Here is a 27,010-nt window from a genome sequence, read left to right as displayed (position 1 = left end):
GATACGCTTTAAAGTTTGTAACTAACAAATAACCCTCTTGAATATGTTGTCCTTTTAACAGTTTTTTCATTAGGAACAAAGGAAAATTAATACTTTAAACATGTAAGAACTAATGATTTTTTTTTTTTTTTTGTGGTATGTACTTTAGACTTGGGAACATGAACTAATTTTTTTTTTTTTTAAAAGACTTTAGGTAAAGTTGGCCGAGTACAACAGATTTATTCAGACAGTGATTTAAAGGTGGAAGTTTGTGGAACATCTTGGACGTATAATCCAGCAGCAGTTTCCAAGGTGGCATCTGCAGGATCAGCCATTAGCAATGCATCTGGTGGTATGTTTGTATTGTTGTGTCTTTAAAAGTAACATGGTTTACATTAGAACCTCTGCTAATTCCTTGGTTCTCTTGTACAGCTAATGTCGTATATGTTCTTAGTTTTCTCCCAGATCATATGACCTCACTTAAATGTTGACTAGCGTCTACACTTTCGCTGAAGGCTTTTTCTCCCCCCCCCCATATGATGAACAGTTTTTTTTCTGACTAAAGTATACCCTGGAAAATTTCCATAAATAGGTGCTTTTTCTTGGGTATTATATCAAGGGCTTTTCCACATCAAATCTGAGATAACTGAAATTCATCATTGTACTCTTTAGTCAGACTCTTGTTTTTTGCCAAGAAACATCACTTTCTTAAACTACTTTATTCTCTTTTTATTTTCAACATTATTGCTAGCAGATGGCTTTCTTCCTGGATATTTTTATATATCAGCCATATTTTTTTCTTACTATTTATTTTATTTTTATTTTTGTCTTTTTGAAAGATCTTATTTATTTGTCAGAGAGCGAGAGCACAAACAGGGGGAGTGGCAGGCAAAGGGAGAAGCAGGCTTCCTGCTGAGCAAGGAGGCTGATGCAGGACTCAATCCCAGGACCCTGGGATCATGACCTGAGCCAAAGGGAGATGCTTAACGACTGACACACCCAGGTGTCCTCTTACTATTTAATAAGAGTTATTATACTTGTAGAAATGTATAATAATAAGTAGAAAATCAGTTTGAAATATGCATAAGTAGAAAATAAGTAGGAAATCGTTTTGAAATGTGAATAAGCTGGATGCTTGGGTAGACTCATGCCAAAGTCTTTCCTTCCTTGTGCTCCAGCTTTATATACATAGCCTCAATTCATTCTAGAACAAATTGCAAATAACTGTATTGTCATTCAGAAAAGAAGGTAGAACCATAACTAAATATTAAGAAAGTAAAGGAAAACATTGGGTGACCTCCAATTTTATTTTATACTGCTTTCTACTTCCTCTGCTGCTGTCTCTTCTTTTCTGATGTAATTTGCTAGTGTGCTTAAAATTTAAATCAGGTGGTGTTTAGTTTTTTTACCTTGCAGTTAGATGGCATCACAGCAAGCTGACTACCTACAAATTCAAAGAACGAGAGATAGTTAATATCCTACTCAAATAAGTTGGACTTGGTGTTGGTCCTTTGCCTCACTTTGTGATTGCTTTGCTTTCTACTAAGTAAATCCAAGAATTAAGAAATAGAACTAGGTAGTTTCTCTACTGATTAATGCTGCTTAAAAAAAAAATCTTATGAAAGAGTCTATATAAATATATCCCTAGTTCTTTTTTTGTTTTAGTCAGTACCGATCACATGGCACCTGTTGAAGTATGTTAACACTTAGATGACCATTCTCAACAGTAAATCGGTTTGTCCCTAAAACATTTCCCCAAATATTATAGAGATTACATTGCTTTTGAATCATAATCATTGATTTGTTGATTTATTCTAAGGTCTGTAGCATAGAGCTCTGAGATGTGGTATGCTTAAAACCTGAAAGGAAGTTTGTATTGTTATGGTACTCCCATTGTAGTGTGTTCATTTGTGATTATCTTTGGTATGACTTCTAAGTCTTGAATGGTTATTTATATGGAACTCTCTACTTTTTCTGAAATTATAACTTGAAATACATGAATTGGAGAAAACTGGGAATACTTATGAGTTGGAATTTAATGCAGCTTTATACGGTAGTAATTATAACTTGCATGGGTAATATGTATAATATAGTATGAAAATAACATTAATGATAGAAATAATAAAAATGGAAAAGTATGTATGTGTGGGTAATGCTTGTTTAGTAGTTAAGGTTTGAGATCCTCCTATGTTAGCAGCTTTATTTGATGCTTTACAGAAAGACTCTCCCAACTCTTGAAGAAATTATTTGAAACCCAAGAATCTGGTGACCTCAATGAAGAATTAGTTAAGGCTGCTGCCAATGGAGACGTTGCTAAAGTGGAAGATTTGCTAAAAAGACCAGATGTGGATGTGAGCATTTTAAAAATTATTTCAAGCATATACAAAAATAGAATAGTATAATGAACATTACAGTTCAGTAATTATTGAGATTTTTCCACATGTGCTTCATCTATTCCTTCTTTGTTTTTGTGAGATATTTTAAAGAAGACACTGGACATCATTCTTCAGTGTACTTTTCTAAAAGATATTGACATATTCTTATTTTAACACTGTGACCTTTTAAATTTATGATTGACAACATTTACACTTAGGTTTTTTAGTGGTCAGTGTCTTTTTCCATTTCTCATGGAAATGTCATCTTACCATGTCTTTTAAATATATTTTTGTAAATTTTATAAGCAGTTTTCTATCCCTCTTCTCAAACCATTTAATCTAAACCTTTTCCTGTGAAAGTTGACTATTTTATAGTTTATAATGCAGATGAATTAGAGATCATGCATTTTGTAAATCTTAATAGTTTATTGTATTTTACCATTCACATAAGCTGTATTTTAGGTGGTCCATTTTGGTTCTAGTCAGTCATTCATTGGCTTTGTTATTGCTACCGTGCTGGTACCAATATGATGTTCAGTGCTGGCCCAGAGACTGTGGTTGAAGTAGTACAACCTCATACTCCTAGGAGCTCATGTGGCATGTTAATTATTAGGGAGATGTCAGGTGCAGCTAGCACAGCACATGGTTTCTCGATTGTGAGATACGTCACAAATACTTTGTTTCAGAAATCAAAGTACCAAATGATTTTTTATATTCAACCAAGCAGATTTAAATTATACTTAAATTTTTCTTCATTTAATTACTGATTTAGTTTTTTTTAAACTTTATACATTCTAAAAATTTAAAGGGAAAACATAGTTCTACAGGCTTGGTTATGAAAAACATTTCCTTCTCAGTTCTGTTTACCCATTCTTCAGAGGCTACTATGTTCACCTCTTTCAGTTGATTTTCTTCATATGTTTACCTCCACATCTTCCAATAACATACTTCTATTGTTTTTTCTTGGTTTTTATGTTTTAGGTGTTATCTTTTGATACTCTACTGTGAAAATGAGGATTCAGCTTTCTTTGCCACCTCCAGCTCATTCCCTACACACACATACACACTCCTCTCAGCTTCTTAATGTGGTTAGGTTGTATGGTAACTTCATTAAGATTAAAATTAATTGTGCATGTTATTATTTAAATGACATATCTGAACTGTGGACGATGCTAGATTGTAGTTTCCTATATAACCATTTGCTTTCCTTGGTGTTCATAATTGTTCTTTTATCGAAAAAAAATTGAGGTGTAATTTACTTATAATGAAATACATGGATCAGTTTTGACAAATGCATACACATAATTCACACCCTTGTTAAATGTAGAACATTTTCTTTATTCCAGGAAATTCACTTGTAGTTTTTCCCAGTCAGTCCCTCTTAACTTCAGACATAATTTAAAGTTTTTTTCATTTGTTTGTAATCTATATTGTTATAATTAATTCTTCTGCAAACTTCTAATTGTCTAATCTCCCAAGACATTCAGGCACATCAGGTATGTGTTCATTTCGTCTTCTGTGAGATGATAACAGGAGAAAATGTAGGTGACTTTGGGTATGGTGATGACTTTTCAGAAATAACACCAAAGACATCATCTGTGATCTTGTAGGACTTACAGTTTTGTGTTTTACATTTAGGTCTATGATACATTTTGGGTTAATTTTTATGAAGGGTATACAGTTTATGTCTAGATTCATTTTTTTCCTTTGGTTAGTCCTGGCATCGGCCAGTAGGTCTTTTGTTTTGGGCTAGTCTGACTCCCCAGAGAGGTCTCTTAATTCTTTTGCATAGAGGGTGTAAATCTGGCTGCCAAGCTCATGAATAGTGAGTAAGGGAAGTAGGCTTGGATTCTCAGCATTCATCATGTAAATATTTACATAAAACTTCTAATTTTAGTACTTTGCCCCAAAGTACTGAATACAGTGCTTGGTTTCTTTAGGCTAAGGAATACTTCACGCTTTCCAGAGAATAAACTTTAAGGTTTCTGCTCGTGTCACAGTGGACCACTAGCTCAGCTGAGCAGAGTGAGAGAATCCAGGGATATAAATGCTTTTAAAACAAATTGTTAACCAGTGCTTTTGCATTTAGCACCAACCACCACATTATCCCCATATCCAGAGGTATCCAGTCAATACCTGAGCTTTTTTGGTCTCCGTGGTGTAAGGGTTACTTCTAGGTTTTTCTCGTAGCAGGTTTAGGGGCTGCTTTTCAGCTTCCTGTATAGGTGCTTGCATGTGTGTCTGTCTGTGTGTGTGTTATTTTGCTAGTTCTAATTATCTTTGTGGATTGAGGCTTCAGAGAAAATAAAACTTTACTCTTGTTTTAGTAAGATGTTGAGAGGTTATGAAGACAAGTGCAATCCAACCTTTAAAGAACACTTACAAGTATATACCTTTTTAAAAAAGTTTTATTGAGATATAAATGTTTATACCACTAATAAATACATAGGGATATGGTCTGTAAGTCTCACAGTACTGAAAAACTGTTCTCTTGCCTTATATCAGCTCAGCTTCTAGCTCTTCGAATGGGATTTCCTGTTTTTCATAGCATCCTCTTCTTGATTTTTAGATGTAAAGGATTCTTGAACATCTCTAACTGAAGTTTCTTACTTGAACGTTTTATTTCTCTCCATTTGTTTCTTTCAGTTATTTTTTTCTTTCTTTTTTTTTGAAATTATTTTTTGTGTGTTTTTCAGTTTTTGAGGTCTTCCTTAAATCTCTGATCTTTGGTTGTCCGTTGTATCTGAATAAGACATTAAAAAGCTTATTGGTAGCTCTCTTTGCTTGGATAGGATTTAGTGACTGATTTTGCATTATGGTGAGTGCATGTGGAGCTTTTGAGGTCTTTAAATGCTATCATGTAGAGGTCTGTTGTCCATGGCTAATCAGTTGTTTAAGGGAGGAAACCATTTTTCTGTCTACGGACTAGATGCATGGCAGCTAATGTCCTATCCTTGAGTTTGAGAAGAGTGGCCTGGAGTGTGGCCGTTGCACTCAGACTTCTACCTGGGGTTTTTCTTCTTAGCCCTCTGATGTGCTTGCTTTTGCAGGCTTTGACTGTGTGTGGGGTTTCCCAGGTTTTGTATTCCTTTTCTCTATAAAGTCAGTTTTCTCCTTTTCAAAAATGTGTTGCTTTTTATTATTTTCTAATGTTAGCTTTCCTTTTGTCTTTATGGCTTTTTATGTTTTTAATTATTTTAATGTCTTTTTATTGTAGACCGAGGAGGAATAGGATATAATTGTGTGGTCAGGCTACCATCTTTAACCATCTTCTATGGTTGTTTATTTTTTAAAGATTATATTTATTTACTTAAGAGAGAGAGTATGCATGCAAGCAGGGGTGGGGCAGGGGGAGTGGGGGAAACAGACTCCCAGCCGAGCACAGAGCCTGATGCAGGGCTTTATCCCAGGACCCTGAGACCATGACCTGAGCCGAAAGCAGACACTTAACCAACTTGAGCCACCCAGGTGCTTCCATCTTTTATGGTTTTATGGATGGGAATGAACGGGGTGGGCTTAAGAAATTACACTTAGCCTTGGGTATGTCATGGAGAAATTATGCATTTACACAATATCCGAAATGAAGAAAAGGTTGGAAATTACTGCTTTATGCCATAGTTGTATACAGCTACCCTACTAATTCGTTCATGTATTCCTCATGACAGTTTGCTGACAGTATTCAGTATATTTGTCAAATTGAATTTATTTATATAGTGGACGGTATCTTTTCTAAAAGTTTTCCATTCACTTTGTTCCTTTTTTTTCATTGAAACATAGACTCTGAGCTTTAATAATTCAAATGGAGGTAAATATATAGAACTAATATAACTTTTCTCCCTCACTTCCTTTCTTTTTTCAGCTTTGCAGATTGGCTAAAACAGTTCTTTGATAGCTCTTTGAACAATGGAACTTTCATCTTAAAAAAAAAGAAAAAAGAAAAATGTTTGCTCCCCTCTCTAAATTACAGAAAAGTTTCTGGTGATCTGTACTAGGATATGTGGAATACCAACCTAAATGATTTTCAAAGAATCATACGATGTGCTAGATTTATTTTTTTTATTTTTATTTTTTTCCAGTGTGCTAGATTTAAACCTATACTTTATATTGGCTCTTTGTGATTTGTGACAGTCCTTCATCCTTTTTTTTTTTTTTTATTATTTAGGTAAATGGACAGTGTGCTGGTCACACAGCTATGCAAGCTGCTAGTCAGAATGGACATGTTGACATTTTGAAGTTACTTTTGAAGCAAAATGTGGATGTAGAAGCAGAGGTAATTAAGCTTGAAAATTACTTAAGTAAAAAATTAATGTTCTAGAAATGGTACTTATATATTATGAGATGAATTGCTTTCACTCCTAAAATTTAATAATTACCTAAGGGTCTTCTGATTGAAAAGAAAAATTTGACAAGAAATAACTTGAAACATTTCTTGTTTCTCTTTGGTCTCTCAATATTGTAGATGTAACCCTAGGTGAAGTTGGGAGTTGAGTTTTCCTTTACTGGTAGGACCACCATGCTGCTGGGAACCCAGATGGGTTCATCCAAGAATCAGACTAAAGAAGTTGAGAGAAGGGGAATATATAGATCATGTAGGTCAAGATTTTTACTGATCAGTGACTCTCAGAGGCCTTTCTTTATTTTAATCTCGTAAGGGAATCAGTATATTAGAATTTGTTTAGTCTTATTTTTTCTTGACCTTAATGTGGATTTTTGAAAATTTTAACAGTGCATGTTTATCATTATATGTGTGTATCTATGCTTAATTTAATTGAGAGTATATTCTTTTAAAAGGGAAATGAATACTTTTTACTATCATTGGAATTTCAGTTGATAATCTCTATGTGTGTTGTGAAGGATGTTTTCCTTTGTTACAGCATACTATAACCTCATTATTGAAAAAATACATTAACATTTATTGTAGTCTAGTGGAAGGTTATTTAGGAATAAGTCAAATCCTATCAAATTTAGACTAGGCAGAAAGTTGTAATTTTGTCCAAATGATACTCCCATCTAAGGAAGCTTAATGACTTGATTTTCTGAGGGCTAAATTAGTGGACCAGCCTGTTTTTATTAATTAAAAAGTTTTGAAGACACATATTTGAAATGAGAAGTCTTGCATTGTTTTTGTTTTTTTCTCAGATTGAATGTATTTTGATTTGTTGGACAGCTACTAAAGAATCAGTGGTGTTGTAGTTGTAAATAAGTCATTTCTGATGTTGGAATTTTCTGTTGTCTAAAAAAAACCTTGAACTTTAAATTAGCAGGTAGATGTCTATAAACTATATGATAGTTTCATTACTGTGATATCTTTATGAATGAGATTATATGATTTGATTTTGTTTTCACAGTAGTAATTTTTAATTCACATCTTTCTTGGTAATGAATTTAGGAACCCAGTATATGCTACAAGGTTTCTTTCGGTAATGAAAGACTTAATTTAAATTTAATATTTTGTAAATGGAAGACACTTACTTTATTGTGTTATTGTTTTCATCTGGCTTGGGGAAATGGAATGAAATTCCCTGAGTTGAATACCTGATTTTTAAAAAAGATTTTATTTATTTATTTGAGAGAGAGAGAGTGCGCACAAGCAGGGAGGGGCAGAGGGAGAGGGAGAAGCAGGCTCCCTGTGGAGCCGGAAGCCCAATGAAGATGTGGCTCAATCCCAGACCCTGAGATTATGACCTCAGCCAAAGGCAGATGCTTAACCAACTAAGCCACCCAGGCACCCTAAATATCCCATTTTTTATTTAATGAATCCAGAAACTACAATAGCAACAACTACGAAAATACCAAAGCCCTTCTGATTATAGCTAATAAGACAAGAGGCCAAAAATAAAATTTTTTGCTTAATTTTTTATAAAGTGTACTTTCTGATTCAGAATTTAATTAATAAAGCGACAACATTGGACTGTCTAGCCATTTGTATTTCTAAAGACTTCTTCTTCATACCAGAGGTTGTGCACAATGGTGGTGCAGCTGTGGGGGTGGGAACAAAGTTGGCACTGTTCCTTAACTGAACTCAAATATAAAACAAATGGTTAGTTGATCCCATAGACCTGGTAAGATTGGAGTTGGAGTGTGGCTCAGTAAGTTAAGTGTTTGCAAATATTTCTTTGAGAAAGTTTGAGAATTAGGTCTGTTACTAGATCAGTGGGGATATATTTGGACTTCAACCATACCACCTCATTTGGATTTCCATTCTGTGCATGTCTGTTTTAAAAAACCTTGTAGGCAAAGGAAGGTAGGTAGGGGAATGAGATATTGGGTAATGGGCATTAAGGAGGACACTTGATGTAAAGAGCACTGAGTGTTATATGCAACTGATGAATCACTAAATTCTGCCCCTGAAACTAATAATACACTATATGCTAACTAAATTGAATTTAAATAAAAAGTTTTAAAAAATAAATAAGTAAAAACCATTGTAGGCAGATGTAGTTTATAGAAATAGTGTGAGAAAGGAATTCTTATACATCAGGTTAAATTAATAATACAGTTTCCCAATTGGCAGAGAAAAAGCACGTTTAAAAATTGGGTTAAAATATAAATACAATTCATAGCCTAAAAATAAGACAAAAAATCATGAAAGTATCATTTTTCTAGAATTTAAGAATTTATTAGAAACAGCAATATAGTTTTTTAGAACAGTGGTTCTCAGCTGGGGGCATTTTTTGGAAATATCTGGGAACATTTTTGATTGTCACAACTGGTGGTGATAAAAACTGAGGGTGCTACTAAGCATCCCGTAGTGCACAGGACAGCTCCCACAGCAGCCTCTCTGGCCCCAAATGTACGTATTGCCAAAGTTGAGAAACGCTGGTTTAAAAGTTGGAGAAAATAGCTTATTTTACAAATTTGTGATTCATCACTTGCCAGCCTGTTTATAACATGATTTGTCATTACTAATTTTTTTTATTATTGAACATTTAAAATATTTATAAAAGTAGAATAGTACAATGAATCCTATGTTCCCATCACCCCACTTCAATTATTTGTCATGGCCAATTTTGACTTAATCTGTACCCTCCTCCCTCTCTACCTCCTCTACTGAATTATACTGAAGCAGATCCAGATACATTATTTCATCCGTAAATATTTTAGTATGTATACCAAAAGTGCTCTTTTTCTTAAACTTCATTATATCTTTACCAAATGTAAAAACAATGATAATCAACAGTAATTTAAAAAAATTTAATTGTATTAAAAGTTTTGAGGTTAGCTGAAGAATAAAGAGAATAATATATTTTGTTCTCTAGTTATCTCATTTGTAACCTTTCATTTTTTTCATCTGCCTTAGGAGGGGAGCTTAAGATAGTATAGATTAGGGGTTGCAAACTGTAGTCTGCAGGCCAAATCCAGCCCTTCATTTATATTGCTTAGTATTATTGGAATACAGCACATCCATTCATTTATTTATTGTGTGTGGTCACTTTCATGTTACAACTGCAGAATTGATTAGTTGTGTGGCTTTTCAACCTGGAATACTTTCTGGTCCTTCAAGAAAAGTTTGCTGGCCCCTTGTATAGATGACTATTGCATTTTTTTTTTTAGTTGATTTAAGCTTTTCTTAAACTAAATTATTTGGTGTATATTATACCTTTCTAATTTGTGATATCAGATTACATTTTTTTCCTATTTCTTTTTCTTAGGGAAAACTCAGCTATTTTGGAAAGCTGTCTCCATGCATGACCTACTGAGTACAGTAGGATTACATTTGTTTCCTCCTTAATGTATAGGTAAAGGCACTGAGGACTGTGAGATCTTAGGTATGTTTTTATATGTGAGCTAATTTTGGATCCTGCAGGGACTCTATATATTTTTTCCCCAATGATGAATTATAATAAGAAAGGTGTGGAGGATTGAATGAAAGACCAGCTTAAAAAAGTATGTCATTTATAGTAAGCTTTCAAATACAGTACAGATATGTACTACTGCAGTTGTCTGAAAATTTGGAGCGGTTTTATCATTAAAAAGTTAACGAAAACTGTTGTGAGGGAGAGGACTAATAGTAGAGAACAATACTAAATTATGTCAGAAAACTCACGTTTTAATGGTATTGTTGCTGTCTAAAGTGATACTGGGCAAAAAATTTAATTGGTATAAGCTTCAGTTTCCTTATCTATGATAGTAACTTAAAGGGTTCGGGTAAGGGAAGTAAGATACTATTTATAGTACACAGCGACACCAAGGGAATCTCTGGTGTTATTATCGCCTTTGTTTGATTGTTTCTTTCCAACTGGTAGAAGGTAGAGAATATGGTTTCTTAAGAAACAGGTACTAATTCTGTCTGATTCTTATCTAGTAATGAAAACAAAGCTGTAGAAATATTTTATGTAACTGTAAAACTGAAAGGGAAAGGACAGGTGGGCTTCAGGACTGGTCAGTTTAAGGAAATTCTTCTCTTAAAAATAAATCAGGACTCAGGATGGTAACCTCCAAAATGGCTCTAGGAATTGGTTGTACATAGTTCCTGAGGATCCATGTTAATTCAGATTTTGAATGGAGGCTCCCCCACCTCCCTACCCTGATGCTTCACCCCCAAAACTGGCACTATGAAGAATGTGGAGTGCCAATAAAAGATTAGATTTGTAAGACCCAGAAAACAGTCTTTAAGTTGCCTTTTACAGGAAGGCAGACTAAAATCTGAGATTGCCCCAACAAAACAGGTCAAGCTTTAAAAGGAGACACACCAGAGTTTTTGTCTCCCCTTATCTGCAAATTCTTTCAGTTGCTCAGTTGGAGTTTTAAGAAATCATCACTGATTTATCTTTTGTTTTTTCATATGCCTCATCTGGTCCATCACTAAATCCTATTGGCTCTTTAGAATATATCCAGAATTTAAACAATTTTTACCCTTCCTGCTGCTACCACCCTGGTCCTCACATTTCTTCCCCCAGATAGCCTCCTGACTTTCTCTCTTGCTCCCTTCAGCTGTTTAATCAAACCCACCCTGGGAGGCCATCCTTTGGCTGTCCTATCTAATCCTTCTTACCTGCGATATTTTTTCTTTGACCTTTTTACTACCTAACATTTACATTTTATTTACTTATTTTGTTTATAATGTAGGAACTTTATTTTGCCCATTGCTGTATCCCTAGTGTCCAGAACAATACTGGGCTTGTAGTAGGCACCCAGTACTCACTGACTCAATCAAGCAGAATGCACTACTTCCAGACAATTGTGTTGAAGTTTAGAATACCAGCATCTTGGTGAATTAAATGCGTTTTAGGGAAAAGAAGATGAAGTACTATTACTTACTATATCTAGGGATAATAAAATAGTTGAACTAGTTTACTGTAAGTGTCAGCATATTCAGGAAATGTTTAATTCCATTGGTGTTAAAAATCACAGTGGTTACTGAGAAGATTCTGGGAATATAGTGGTGTATGAAGTAGTAGACATCTCCCCACCTAGATAACAACTGCACTGGCAGAATTCTTTCTGATGTAACTGTTTTAGAACTCTGGATTCTTTTGAAGTCTTGCTACGTCCAGCGGAGGGCTTAGAGGTTAATTGTGGCTGATTTTTGTCAATTTTAGCTCTTAGTTCAGCAGGCACTATACCTCACCTTCCAGCCCAGTGGCAGGCAGCCGTGTTTATGTTCTTAGATCACCCTGTAGGGGCCAGGATGGGCAAACCCCTTTCTACAAATACCAGGATCTGTGTTCTGATCACTGATTTCTGCTTCTAACCGTGGGAGTGCAGACTGACGGGTGGGCAGCCATTGTTGCATTCTCCATTGTTGTATGCCATTTCCCCTTGGCTGAAGTGACTTCCAGAAGATCTGAGGAATGGTACCCTTCCCTGCTCCCCCACCCCATTTTTTTTTTCTTTTTCTCCTTTTGGGATCCTCGCATTAGAGACTAGGACATTCAAAAGCAGCTACATATATGAGAAATTAGGAAGTCACTGCACATGGCCAAGGAAAGGTGCAGGCTCAGAAAAGACCTTACATTTACACTTCAGGCCATAAAGACAAAGACAGTCTAAAACAATAAAAAAAGGGCACCTTGGTGGCTCGGTTGTGCAACTGCCTTCAGCTCAGGTCATGATCCTGAAGTCCCAGGGTCAAGTCCCGCATTGGGCTCCCTGCTCAGTGCGGAGTCTGCTTCTCCTTTTGACCCCGCCTCCATGCTCTCTCTCTCAAATAAATAAATAAAATCTTAAAAAAAAAAATCAAAACAAAAACAAAACAAAAACAAAAAATAACAAATCCTGCAGAAGGGGGAGAATCTGATATCCAGAGTTACCACATTATTAGAATAAAATGTCCAGCTGTCAATAAAAATCACAAGGCATACCAAGAAACAGGAAAGTACGGTCCATTTAAAGGAAGAAAAATAAGCCAACAGAAACTCCCTGAGGGAAAAAACCAGGTGTAGACTTAATAGACAAAGACTCTAAAACAATTATCTTAAAGATGCTCCAAGAACTAGTTGAAGATGAGAAGAAAGCCAAGGAATGATGTATGAACAAAATGTAAATATCAGTGAAGACATAGATAACCAAAAAAGGCACCAAGAAGAAATTCTGAAGTTGAAAAGTTTAAGAACCTGAAATCAAAAATTCATAGAGGAATTCAAAGGCAGATTTAACCAGACAGAAGACAGAACCAGTGAACTGGAAGTTAAGGCAATCAAAATTACAGAGTCTGGGGAATAGAAAGAAAAAAGATTGAAGAAAAATGAACAGAGCCTTAGGGATGTATAGGACACTATCAGTGTGGACCATTGTATGCATTGTGGGAGTTTGAGAAGGAGAAGGGATTGGATGAGGGTTGGGTGGGGGGAGAGAGGAAAGTGCAGAGAGATTATTTGAAGAAACTATGGCCAGAAATTTCCCAAATACGATGAAAGACATGACTATAAACATCCGGGAAGCACAGTGAATTCCAAGTAGGATGAACTAAGACCCATACTGAGACATATTATAATCAAACTTCCAAGAGCCAAGGCCAAAGAATCTTGAAAGCAGAAAGAGGTGACTTATCACTTACAAGGATCCTCATAAGATTTTCAAATTTCTCATCAGAAACTTTGGAAGCCAGAAGATAATGGTAGACTGATGTATTCGGGTGCTAAAAAGAAAAAAAAAAAAAAATTTGTCAACCAAGAATCCTATCTCTAGCAAAACTCTCCTTCAAAAGTGACAGAGAAATTCAGACATTCCCCAGAACTCAGGGAATGTACCACCCGACCTGTCTTGCAAGAAATCCCAAAGGAAGTCCTGCAGATTGAAATGAAAGAATATTAGATAGTAACCTGAAGCCATATGAGGAAGTAAAATCTCAATAAGAGTATTATATGTTGGCAGTTATAGAAGATAGCATTATTTTAATGATTTAAATTCTTCTTTTTGTTTCCCACATGATTTAAGAGACTAATACATTAAATTATTAGTCTAAAATCTAGCATTATTGTAACTTTGGTTTGTAAATCCACATTTTGTTTTCTATATAATTTAAGAAACTGATGGATTTAAAAAATTATTAGTTTATGTTTTTGATTACACAGTGTACAGAGTTGTAATTTTGTGATAACAGTAACTGAAAGGAGTACAGATAGAGCTGTAAATGAGTTGTTGTTTGTTTTTTGTTGTTTTTTAAGACTTTATTTGAGATAGAAAACACGAGCAGGGAGAGAGGGGCAGAGGAGAGGAAGGGCAAGAAGCGGACTCCCCACTGAGCAAGGAGCCCAACATGGGGCTCGATCCCAGCATCCTGGGGTCATGACCTGAGCCGAAGGCAGATGCTTAACTGACTGAGCCACTCAGGTGCCCCTGTAAATGAGTTTTCAATTAGCACTAATCAGACCTTGGATAAACCTCATTGGCTATGATACTGCCACTGTGCAAAGCTTGTAAATGAATTTTTATATGTTATGGAAGCTAAGTAAAATGTTTTTTACTTCAAAACATCAACTAAGTATAAAAGAGAGAGTAATGTAGGAAATGAGGCAACAAAAGCTATGTGGCATCTAGAAAACTTACAGCAAAATGACAGAAGTAAGTTATTCCTTGTCAATAATTACTTTAAATATAGGTGGATTAGGGGTGCCTGGGTGGCACAGCGGTTGAGCGTCTGCCTTCGGCTCAGGGCGTGGTCCCGGCGTTGCGGGATCGAGCCCCACGTCAGGCTCTTCCACTATGAGCCTGCTTCTTTCTCTCCCACTCCCCCTGCTTGTGTTCCCTCTCTCGCTGGCTGTCTCTATCCCTGTCGAATAAATAAATAAAAAATCTTTAAAAATAAATAAATAAATAAATAAATAAATAAATAAATAAATAAAGGTGGATTAAACTATAAGAGACCGGCAGAATAGATTTAAAAATGATCTAATATATTCTGTGTATAGGAGACTCACTTTAGATGCATAGATACAAATAGGTTTAAAGTGAAAGGATGGGAAAAGATATTAATGCATATAGTAACCAAAAAAGGGCAGGGAAAGCTGTACTAATTTTAGACAAAGTAGACTTTATTTATTTATTTTTTAAGATTTATTTATTTATTTATGTAACAGAGAGACAGCCAGCGAGAGAGGGAACACAGCAGGGGAGTGGGAGAGGAAGAAGCAGGCTCCCAGCGGAGGAGCCCGATGTGGGACTCGATCCCGGAACGCCGGGATCACACCCTGAGCCGAAGGCAGACGCTTAACGACTGCGCTACCCAGGCGCCCCTAGACAAAATAGACTTTAAATCATGAAGGTTGTAGGAGACAAAGGACGTTGTATATTAATAAAAAGTGAAATACAGCAAGAAGCTATAAGAATTATAAATATTTATATACTTAAAAATAGACCGTACAGATATATGAAAAAAATTAACAGAAGTGAAGGGAAAAAGACATTTTTACAATACTAGTTTGAGACTCAGTATCCTAGTCTCAATAATGTATAGAACAACCAGACAGAAGATAAGTAAAGAAATATGAGGACATTAACAACACAATAAAGCCAACTAGAGCTAATAGACATCTGCAGAACACTCTACCTAACAAGAACATGTACATTCCTCTCAAGTGCACCTGGTGTGTTATTTGTGGTAGACTGTATGTTAAGTCACAAATTAAGTCTCAATAGATTTAAAAAGGGAGATGTCTTACAAAGTATTTTCTTTGACCACACTTTGATGAAGTTAGAAATCAATAATGCAAGAAAAACTGGAAAAATCACACATTTGTGGATATTAAATAACATATTTTAAGCAATGAATGGGTTAAAGAAATTGCAAGGGAAATAAGACAATACTGAGAGATGAATGAAAACAAAAGCAGAACATACTAAAACCTGTGGGATGTAGTGAAAGCAGTGCTAAGGGGGAAATTTATAGCTATAAATGCTTACATTTAAAAAATTGGTCACAAATCAACAATCTAATTTGACAACTTAAGGAATTAGAAAAAAAGAAATTCAAAGACAGCAGAAAGAATGAAATAATAAGTATTTGAGCAGAGATAAATAAAACAGAATAGAAGAGCTATAGAGAAAATCACTGAAACCACAAGTTGGTTTGATCAACAGAATGATAAATGTTTATTTAGCTAGATTGATTAGGAAAAAACACTCAGATTACGAAAATCAGAAATGAAAATGGGGACATTACTACCAATTCTACAGAAGTGGAAAGGTTTAAAAGAGACTACTGTAAACAGTTATATGCCAACAAATGGGATAACCTAGATGAACCGGACAAATACGTAGAAACACAAAACCTACTAAGACTGAATCATGAAAATATAGGAAGTCTGAATATACCTATAACTAGTAAGAAGATTGAATCAGTAATTAAAAAAATCTGACAAAGAAAAGCCCTGGACCTGCTTGATTCACTGATGAATTCTACCAAACATGTAAAGAAGAACTAACACCATTTGTTCTTTTTTTTTTTTTTTTTTTGAGTAAAGTAATAGAGTTTTATTTTAAATGAGGATACAGAAAAAGCTCTCAGGAGTGAGAGGGGTTCCCAGCAGGGTTGCCCTAACACCATTTGTTCTGAAATTTGTCCAAAATAACGAAGAGGAGAGGACACTTACTGAGTCATTCTGTGAAGCCAGCATTACCCTAATATCACAGCCAGACAAAGATAGCATACGAAAACTACAAACCAATATCCCTAGTGAACATTGACGTAATATTCCTCAATAAAATACTAACAAATCATATTCAGCATATTAAAAGGATTCTACACCATGCCCAAGTTGGATTTATTCTTGGAATGAAGGATGGTTTAGCATACAAAAATTGATCAATGTGATATATACCACATTAACAGAATGAAGGGGAAAAACTATGTGACCATCTCAATTGATGTAGAAAAAGCATTTGATTAAATTCAATAGCCTTTTATGATAAAAAGCAGCAAACTAGGAATGAAGCCATATATGAAAACGTCGTAATAAAAGCCATATATGAAAAACTGAAAACTTGTCCTCTTGAATCAGGAAAAAGATAAGGATGCTCACTTTTCCACTCATATTCAACATGGTACTGGAAGTCCTAGCCAGAATAATTAGGCAAGAAAAAGAAATAAAAGGCATTCACACTGGAAAGGAAGAAGTAAAATTATCTCTGCAGATTATATGATCCTATATGTAGAAAACCATAAAGTTCCACACAAAAAACTTTAGAACTAATTAAGATACTCAGCAAAGTAGCAAAACACAAAAGCTAGTTTCATTTCTGTACATTAACCATCAACAATCAATAGAGGATATTAATAAAACAGCTCCATTTATAATAGCATCAAAAATAATAAAAAAATACTTACAAATTAATTTAACCGAAGAGGTGGAAGACTTGTACAGTGAAAAATATAAAACACTACTGAAAGAAATTAAAGAAGATATAAGTAAGTGGAAACATATTTCATGTTCATGGATTGGAAGAATTTGTATTATGATGTCCAAACTGATTCACAGATTCAGGGCAAATCTTGACATAATCTCAGTGATGTTTTTTGCAGAAATGGAAAAATCCATCCTACAATTCAGTATGTCATCTCAGGATACCCCCAAATAGTCGAAACCATGTTGAAAAAGAATAACAAATTTGGAAGACTCACTCATTCTTCCTAATTTCAAAACTTACTACAAAGCTGCAACAATCAGAACAGTGTGGTACTGACATAAATACAGATATATAAACCAATGGAATGGAAGAATGGAATAAAGAGTCCAGTAACAAATCCTTGCGTACATGGTCAAATAATTTTTGACAGGGGTGCCAAGACCATTCAGTGGGGGAAAGAACAGTCTTTTCAATAAATGGTGCTGGGAAAACAGAGTATCTATGTACAAAAGAATGAAATTGGACCCTTACCTAACATTGTCTATGGGAATTAACTCAGAAGGTCAAAGACCTAAATGTAAAAGCTAAAGGTATAAAACTCTTGGAAGAAAACATAGGGCAAAGCTCTCAACATTGGATTTGACAATGATTTGTTGGGTATGACACTGAAGGCACAGGCAACAAAAGAAGAAATAGACAAATTGGACTTGATGAAAATTAAAAACTTCTGTGCACCAAAGGACCCTATCAACCCTGAAAAGGCAACTTAAAGAATGTGGGACAATACTGGCAAATTGTATGTTGGATAATGGGTTGATATCCAAAATATATACAGATTTCTTAAAACTCAGCAACTGCAAAAAAGCCTGATTCACAACTGGACAAGGGACTTGAGTAGACATTTCTCCAGAGATATATATGAATGGCTCATAAGCACATGAAAAGATGCTAAACATCACAAATCATTAGGGAAATGCAAATCAAAACCATAATGAGATACCACCTCACACCTAGTCTGATGGCTACTGTAAAAAAACAAAACAGAAAATAAGTGTTGGTGAGGATATGGAGAAATTGGAACCCTTCTGGACTGTTGGGGGGAATGTAAAATAGGTATAGCTGTTGTGGAAAACAGTATGATAGTTTGTTAAAAATAGAATTACTATGTGATCCAGCAATTCCATTTCCGGTTATATACCCCAAAGAGTTGAAAGTAGGATCTCAAAGATACATTTTTACACCCATGTTCATAGTGTTATTCACAGTAACTAAAACTTGGAAACAACCCAAGTGTCCATGATGTGTGAATGGCTAAACAAAATGTGGTATGGTATGTACATACAATGGAATTATTATTTAGTCTTAAAAAGGAAGGAAATTCTGACTTATGCTACAATGTTAATGAACCGTTTGAGGACATGATGCCAATTGCAAAAATACAAATACTGTATGCTTCCATTTATGTGAAGTACCTAGAGTCGTCAAAAATCATAGAGACACAAAGTAGAATGATGATTTCTAGGAGTTGGGGAGAGGGCCAATGGAGAATTGTGTGAAATGTGTAGTTTTAGTTTTGTAAAATGAAGAGTTCTGGAGATGGATGGTGATGATGGGTGCATAACAGTATGAATGTGTTTAATATCACTGAATTTTACACTTAAAAATGGTTAAGATGGTAAATTTTATGTTACTTGTATTTTGCCACAGTAAAAAAATCATTTAAAAACCATAATTGTAATTAAGGCATGTTAAAGATTCAGCTCAGTTCCCATTTTGGTTCTTACTAGCTAGTAGGCACTGTGGTGCATCCTGGGAATAAAGCTGACCAAGATACAGTTGTAGCTGCCAATAAGCTCAACGTCAAATAAACGTACTTGGAAACATAATTATACTACAGTGTGACAATAAAAGAGATCAGTTAACTTCGTGAGAGGGGAGGTTTCGGAGGGTAGGGGTTGCCTGAGTTGAGTTGTAAAGGATGTCTATTCTAAGCCAACAAGGTGATGAATAAGAGCATTGAAGTCTGGGGTCAAATAAGTTGTACATGAACATAGGGGGTCAAATAAGTTGGTAAGTTAGAGTTTTATATGTGGGACAATGACAGCAGCAGGTGTGGTCCACAGAAGTAGGCTTTAAAAGAGGTTTGTTCATTACATAGTAGAGTTACATTAAGGAGTTTTAAACATAAATGTTGTGCTTTACAGAGGGAATTCTGGGGCGTGTGTGTGAGTGAGGAGTAGACTGGGGTAAGATAAAGCAGAGCTATGGCAGTAAGTTAGGTGAGTGAGAATCAAGGCCTAAAGTAATTAGTGGTAGAACCGGAGAAAAGAGAAGAGATCTGAGTGTAAATTGAGGAGTAACAGCCATAGAGTTTGGTGCTTGTACATGTTGTGGCTCAGGGACATGAAGTAGGTGAGCGTGACTTACAGATAGGATTTTGATGTGGTCTGTGGTTCTGTCAGCTAAGCTAGGGAAGACTGGAATGATAGGAATGAGAGCAGATTTTGCAGAGTTCACAGGAAAGAGAGGGGGATAAGAGGGTAGAAAGAATCAAGATCAGTCTTAGATTTAATCTGAAGCCCCTGCACAAATCCTTCTAGATAACTTTACTGAGGTCAGCTGTAGTATTGTCCCTCAACATCTCACTCGGTGCCAGTATCAGTCATAATAACGAGCTTTTTTTTAATTAGTTTTATTTGAAGTACTTAAGATGGATTCAGAAGAAAGCAACAAACCCTATTAGTTAAGATCTTTGTGCAACTGAGGTTTTTTATTTGGAAGAAAAATGAAATAAATTTAATTGTTATTTTCCAGTGTATGTATTTTCCAAATTCTTTAAATTTTTTTCATGTATATCCTTTTGACATACATATATTAAGGTTTTTTATTTTTTAGGTTTTTTTTTTCACATAAATTGATGACAGGACTTGCATAACAGTGTTACAGTGTTTTCTAACAGCCATAAACATGTGGTACATTTCATAAATAGTTCCTGTTTTTATTCAGTGTTAGTGGATTGATGTTCTTTTGAACATAAGGAAAACCACTTACATTGGCTTAAAAATTGTCAGAAAAAATAAATCTAAATTGGAGGGTAGAAGAGCTTAAATCTAAGATTCTGAAGCACACTACCAGAGAGGTTCATCTCTCTGTCTCACATACTCATATACATATAGACATAAAATATTCTTTTGTAAAAAGTTTGTGTCTCTGGGTTGTTTAAACATAATGCTGCTCAGAGGCGCATGGGTTGACTCTTTCATGTGGTCGTGTGCCAGTTTCTTTATGCTCAAGGTTGACAGGTAACAAAAACTCTTACTTTGGCTGAATCGTAGTTTCCTACCTTTTCAGGGGTGGTTGTCAAATTGTGGTGGACTCCTACACGAGCAGTTTTACTTTAAATATCTGTCTGAGAAAATATGCTAAGACCAAAGACTATTTTGAATCCAGCAGCTGTTTTGAATGAACTCTTGTTTTGTTTTTAATTTAAATCTGTGAAAAGTAGTTCAAATAATCCCAAGTACTATATGGATTTTCAAACCACTTGCTAAAGCTGGAGTCCATGAGGGGGTGGGACTATGAGTTGGGAACCACTGCTCTGGAGAAAGTCTTAAAACATGCTTACTTCTGGGTGTTAAGATTTGAGATGTAGTCTGGAATAAAGATAATACCCTTATAATACCCATCTCTGTCTGCATCTGGCAGAGTAATGGGACTTCTTTTTTGATGTGGATGTATATTATCTTCATAGTGCAGTACAGGTATTTTTTTCCCCTTTAAAAAGTAGTTTCTTAAAAGGGTCGCCTGGGTGATTTCGCCGGTTAAGTGTTGGACTCTTGATTTTGGGTTGGGTCATGATCTCAGGGTTTTGAGACCGAGCCCTGTTTTGGACTCCGCAGAGTCTGCTTGGGATTCTCTCTCCCTCTCTGCACCCCTCCCCCGTGCTCACACATGCTCTCTCTCTTAAAAAAAAAAAAAAAGGTTTCTTATATTTAAAAAAATTTTTAAGCAATCAAATCTTTTCTCTACCTCTCCTCTCCAGAAATGGGCCTATTATAAAAGGTAAGGCATACCTACTTGATTCTTCTGAAATAGTTTTGGAATTTTGGATATATGAAATTATGCTGATTTGTGTTTCATTTTTATCTTTTAAGGTGGTACTTATTTTTTTCCTGTTCTTGAATATGCAAAAGTATATGCTCACCAGCTAGAGATAACCCATGTTAATATGTTGATCTATTTCTGTCAAAGTTAATTGAGATCACAGTTTGGCATCCTTTCTTCTTCTTTAAATTACTCAACTAATGTTTATATAATTTTTCTGTCATTAAAAAGCCTTTGTAAAATTTTTAAATGGAAAAATGTTTATGTATATTTGTATAATAATTAAGCATTTTTCCTAATGTTGGCTTATCATCATGGCTGATAAGTTAGGAGTAATGAAAGATCAGACTACCTCTGATATAAGTATTGGTCCAATATGTATGTGACATAGTGTATTGATCCAGGTTCATCATTTATCTTTGGAGTTAGTCACTATTCAAGTGAATTTCTGGTTATTTTGTTGTTGACTCTATTCTGTGTTTTCTTTTCTCACATTAATTCTTAATGAATTATTATAGCTTCAGGTTTTATTTTTCTCTCTAAAATATTCATTCACTAATTCAGATTTAAATGCTGACGTTTAGGATAAAGACGGAGATAGAGCCGTTCACCACGCAGCCTTTGGAGACGAAGGTGCGGTAATAGAAGTGCTGCACCGGGGCAGTGCGGACCTAAATGCTCGCAACAAGCGCCGGCAGACGCCGCTTCATATTGCCGTCAATAAAGGCCATCTTCAGGTGGTGAAGACTTTACTGGACTTTGGCTGTCATCCTAGTCTCCAGGTACTACCTTTAATGATGTATATTCTGCAGGCGTTGCTAGGATTCTGTTAAGAGGAAATACTGAGTTCTGTGGTAAGCATTCCTTTGTTATCAGTTCATTTTTGTTTGATCATTCCATGTGATAAAATTGGCAGCTGTTCTTCTTAGAAAAGCCTTTTTAAGGAAAGCGTCAGTAGACTGGTTTTATATGGAGGGTAGGGATGGGGACTTCGTTGCAAAAATACCAGCTTATGAACTGATTTAACTTTATTGATCATGACAGTGAGCTTCAGCAGCTTAAGGAAGTATAATAGGCTGCGTTTAATGATAGTTACTTTATCTAAATTATTTTAATTGTAGCTTAATTTATGTTCAGGTCTTGGTCTAGTCATTAGTTTAGTCTAGGAAGATTTTCTGTTTTGGAAAATATACAGGATTTTAGGGTTGATTTTTTTCAGTAGGACCTAATTTTTGAGGCAGGAGTCACCTAAGAAATGATTCCTGTCCATAGTTTTAGCAACCAGATGGATTCGATTGGATAGATGTCAGAGAAGCAACGAAGAAGAAAAATAGAAGTAATGGGACTGAGGGTTTGAGAACTGAAAGAGTTGGAGATTTTATTCAGCTTGATGGTTATCAGAGACTGATATTTCTGAGGTACAGCATTTTGGAACTGACAGGGTTTGGAACTTAGAGCCTCTAAGTGGATTATAGAATTGGAGGATGGGGGAGGAATTCCAGGGCCTTAGTTAATCTGTTGAAGGAGAGATAATTTATACCTATTGATTTTTTTTTTTTTTTTTTTTGGGTCTGAAATGGGAGACAAAGGCATCTGTTGAGAGTGAATGGGGAGCAATAGGTATAGGAAAGGTAATTGAGAAGTGTGATAAATGTTTGGAATAGCTACTGTGAGGACCAGAAGGAAGGACAGATCAGGGCCCATGGAAGCTTATTCCAGCCATATTAAGAGCCTATCTCAAGCTGAAGACATGAATTTTTGTGCCACTAGATGGGAGGCTAGAAAGTGGCTGATTGGATTGAACCTGGGTTAGGAATTTGTTATGACGGTAGATGAGTATATGCCTGGGATTGGCCAATTTTTTCTGTAAAGGGCCAGATGATAATTTAGGCTTTCATGTAGTTTCTATCATGACTATCCAATGCTGCAATTGTAGCATGAAAGCAGCCATCGATAATACATAAGTGGATGTGTGTGGCTGAAATCCAATCAAACTATTTACAAAAACAGGTGGCAGGCTGAAGTTAGCAACTATGGTATAAATCATAGGTATGACTTAACTGAGAATAGTATTTATGAAACTATGAAATAAATGAGGTCTAAATTACCCATTTATGCAGATAACGGATAATGAATAACAGCTTACTACTAAATCAGTTGATTAATGAAAAAGGTAGTCAGCTTGAAAAAAAGGAAGACCGAGACTGCTAAATTTTCTTCTACGTTTGTTTCTATTTTGATTAGCCACTTTCCTGCCCCTTGAAAAAATTTGATTAATATTTTCACCCATGACTACATAATATATTCAGCTGAGGGGCTCTGAAAAACTAATGCCTGGGTCTCACCTCTGGAGATTCTGGTTTATTTGGTCTGGAGAACAGCCTGAGTATCTTTTTTTTTTTTTAAGATTTATTTTTTTATTTTAGAGAGCATGAGAGAGCGCTGCGCTCACGCATGAGCAGGAGGGGCAGAAGGAAGGGAGAGAGAATCCCAAGCAGACTGTGTCAAGCGTGGAGCCTGATGCAGGGCTCAGTCTCACGACCTTGAGATGATGACCTGAGCTGAAACTAAGAGCTGGCGGCTTAACTGACTGCGCCACCCAGGTGCCTTGTGCCTGGGTATCTTTTTAAGAGCTCCCCTACAGAATCTAAATGTGCAGCCAAGGTTGAGAACTATTGACTTTTAATTCATTACTCTAGGGCCCCAAGACTGGCATAGGTTTGTTTTGAAATTTTAGGGCATAACAATTACTGTTAGGAATATGGTATAGTAGGCCATTTTAAACTAATGAATTTTGGGGCAGCTTTTCACCTCATTAATTTTTGTAATTAGCTGAATCCTATTTCAGGTACTTTTTAATTTTATTTTTCCTTTTCTTTGGTACGCTACAACATGTTTATTCTGTTCTCCATATAGATTGAGTATGAGTTTAATATAATGAGGCTAATGTTTCTTGCCTACATCTTAAAATTTAACACAGGATTTTTATTGACGGTTACTGGATATGGTTTCTGTTTAGAAGTTCAGTATACATATTAATATTACATGTGATATTTGGTTCAAGAACTAATGAAAGTTTCTTTAAATTAAAAAAAAAGGATTCTGAAGGTGATACCCCTCTTCATGATGCAATAAGTAAGAAACGTGATGACATTCTGGCAGTTCTTCTAGAAGCTGGAGCAGATGTTACCATTACAAACAATAATGGATTTAATGCTCTACACCATGCCGCACTAAGAGGAAATCCCAGGTAAAGATCTCACCTTTACTATTTTATATGTAGTTTAAAAATATTTTCCTAGTGCTGGTTCTTTTTTTCTGATGTTGATGAGGAAATAATGGCTTATTTTCATAGTTTATAAATTATTTTAAAGTCTGTGGAAATTATGTCTTCACTAAATAGATTAGTTTTATATTATTTTTTTATTGTTAAACTAATACAAGTATTATGAAATGACTATTGTAATTTATATATTAAATATGGATATAAAGTATCAAGAATACTTGCTTATATCTAAAGATTTAATTAAAATGCATTCCATTTTGAGATTTTCTTTAAGATCATTCTCATTGTGTCCTCTCATCTTATGTTAAGCATTTGCATGATTTTTTTTTTAAGTAGGCTGCATGCCCAGCGTGTAGCCCAACACAGGGCTTGAACTCAAGACCCTGAGATCAAGACCTGAGCTGAGATCAAGAGTTGGAGGTTTAACTGACTGGGGCCTCCAGCGCCCCATTTGCATGATAATTTTTTTAACTTGTGGCTTTATAAATAACTATTAAGTACCTGATTCCTTATTAATAATATAATTATACAAGCTTGTAGTGTAGATATTCCCCAGCCATTGTTAACAATAGTGATAGGCAGTCTACTAGAAAAAAAATTTGCTGGTTATAGTTTGAGAAAAACTTCTGGGAAATCACAGAACTCAAAGGATCTGCAGAGTCTCACAGAACAGGAAAATACTTAGTTTTGCTTAATCTAGAGCTTTCTGTGAATGAATTTTTGGGAACAACTTAACCTTGAGAAGCATTTTGGAAAATTGCATTAGATGTCTTCAGTTCATAGTTGAATTAAGTTTGCATACCTTGACGAGGGAGCTAGCTGTTCCCTTTGAAGTTTATTTTGACAGTTTAATCTATCCTGAACTCTTTTTTTAAAATTGAGATAAAATTGACATATAATATTGTTAGTTTCAGTTGCGCAATGTAAAATCATTTCATATATGAATATGTTATGAAATTTCCACTATAAGTCTGGTTAACATCCTTCACCACATGTGATTACAAATATTTTTTCTTGTGATAAGGACTTTTAATATTTGCTCCCTTAGCAACTTTGAAATATACAATACAGTATTAATTAACTATATTATATCCCCATGAATCCTTGTCCTCTGGTTCCATACTGCATTTTTATATCATGTATCCTTGTAGTTTTTGCTACTTTTTTAGCTTCTTAGGATCACCACTAGAGGGTGAGCACAGAGAACAAAAGGATTTTGCTGCTATTGCTTGTTGATGCTCCTAACAATGGGTATATAATGTGGGAGGAAATAAATGACCATATTTTAGATGATGTCTTGATTTGTTTTTCAAAGTACAAATATTTGAACACTTCATACTTTGGCTGTGTGAAGGAGACAAAGTAGTATTATATGTTCCCTGCCTTTCAAATAGAAGATGTTGATGAGGATAGCACTTACCACAGGCAAGGCCTCTACTAAATGGTTTACGTGCATTATCTCCTTTAATACTTTCAACAGCTTTTTGAGGCAGGTGTTAATATTCTCTTTTTTATAGATGAAGAACATGAAGCTTATAAAGAGAGGAATTTATGTGTTCAAGATCACACCGCTGACTAGTGGAGCAGCTAGAAGTTGAGCAACAATCTGACTTGATAGCTCTTAGGGGCGCCTGGGTGGCTTAGTTAAGTGTCCGACGCTTGATCTCAGCTCAGGTCTTGATCTCGCGGTCGTGAGTTCAAGCCCCATATTGGGCTACACACTGGGCATGGAGCCTAATTTATTTTATTTAAAAAATTTTTTTTAAATTTAAATTCAATTAATTAACATATAATGTACTATTAGTTTCAGAAAAAGGGGTCAGTGATTCATCAGTCTTGTATAACACCCAGTGCTCATCACATCAGGTGCCCTCCTTAATGTCCATCACCCAGTTATCCCATCTCCCCAACCCCCCCTCCAGCAACCACGATTCCTATGATTAAGAGTCTCTTATGGTTTGTCTCCCTCTCTGATTTCATCTTGTTTTATTTTTTCCTCTCTTGCCTTATGATCCTCTGTTTTGTTTCTTAAATTCCACGTATGAGTGAGTTCATATGATAGTTGTCTTTCTCCAGTTGACTTATTTCACGTAGCATAATACCCTCTAGTTCCATCCACATCATTGCAAATGGCAAGATTCTGTTTTTTTTGATGGCTGAGTAGTATTCCAGTGCGTGTGTGTGTGCATGTGCGTGTGTGTGTGTGTACACATACCACATCTTTTTTATCCATTCATCTGTTGATGGGCATCTGGGCCCTTTCCATAGTTTGGCTCCTGTGGACATTGCTGCTATAAATATTGGGGTGCAGGTGCCCCTTCAGATCACTACATTTGTATCTTTGGGCTAAATATCCAGTAGTGCAATTGCTGGATTATAGGGTAGTTCTGTTCTCAACTTTTTGAGGAACCTCCATACTGTTTTTCAGAGTGGCTGCGCCAGCTTGCATTCCCACCAACAGTGTAAGAGGGTTCCCCTT

The 27,010-nt window shown here is 35.5% G+C and overlaps 1 protein-coding gene and 1 non-coding gene across 2 annotated transcripts in view; one reads left to right on the top strand and one right to left on the bottom strand.

Annotated features, from left to right (window-relative positions):
• The window catches only part of MIB1 (MIB E3 ubiquitin protein ligase 1), a 127,787-nt gene that overhangs the window by 52,139 nt on the left and 48,638 nt on the right, over nucleotides 1-27,010 (top strand). The window contains exons 8-12 of the mRNA XM_040632663.1: nucleotides 187-331; nucleotides 2,197-2,330; nucleotides 6,517-6,624; nucleotides 21,830-22,027; nucleotides 24,344-24,495. Of these exons, the coding sequence (XP_040488597.1) occupies nucleotides 187-331; nucleotides 2,197-2,330; nucleotides 6,517-6,624; nucleotides 21,830-22,027; nucleotides 24,344-24,495 (737 nt within the window). The remainder of the gene's footprint in view (nucleotides 1-186; nucleotides 332-2,196; nucleotides 2,331-6,516; nucleotides 6,625-21,829; nucleotides 22,028-24,343; nucleotides 24,496-27,010) is intronic.
• Nucleotides 14,069-14,214, bottom strand: LOC121103281. The gene has a single exon (XR_005835439.1). It is a non-coding gene; the product is annotated as a U4 spliceosomal RNA (small nuclear RNA).

The sequence above is a fragment of the Ursus maritimus genome, unplaced genomic scaffold, assembly GCF_017311325.1.
Source record: "Ursus maritimus isolate PB19 unplaced genomic scaffold, ASM1731132v1 scaffold_18, whole genome shotgun sequence".
In the NCBI taxonomy this organism is placed as follows: domain Eukaryota; kingdom Metazoa; phylum Chordata; class Mammalia; order Carnivora; family Ursidae; genus Ursus; species Ursus maritimus.
The sequence above is the reverse complement of the archived record's forward strand: the minus strand, read 5'-3'. Positions and strand labels throughout refer to the sequence as shown.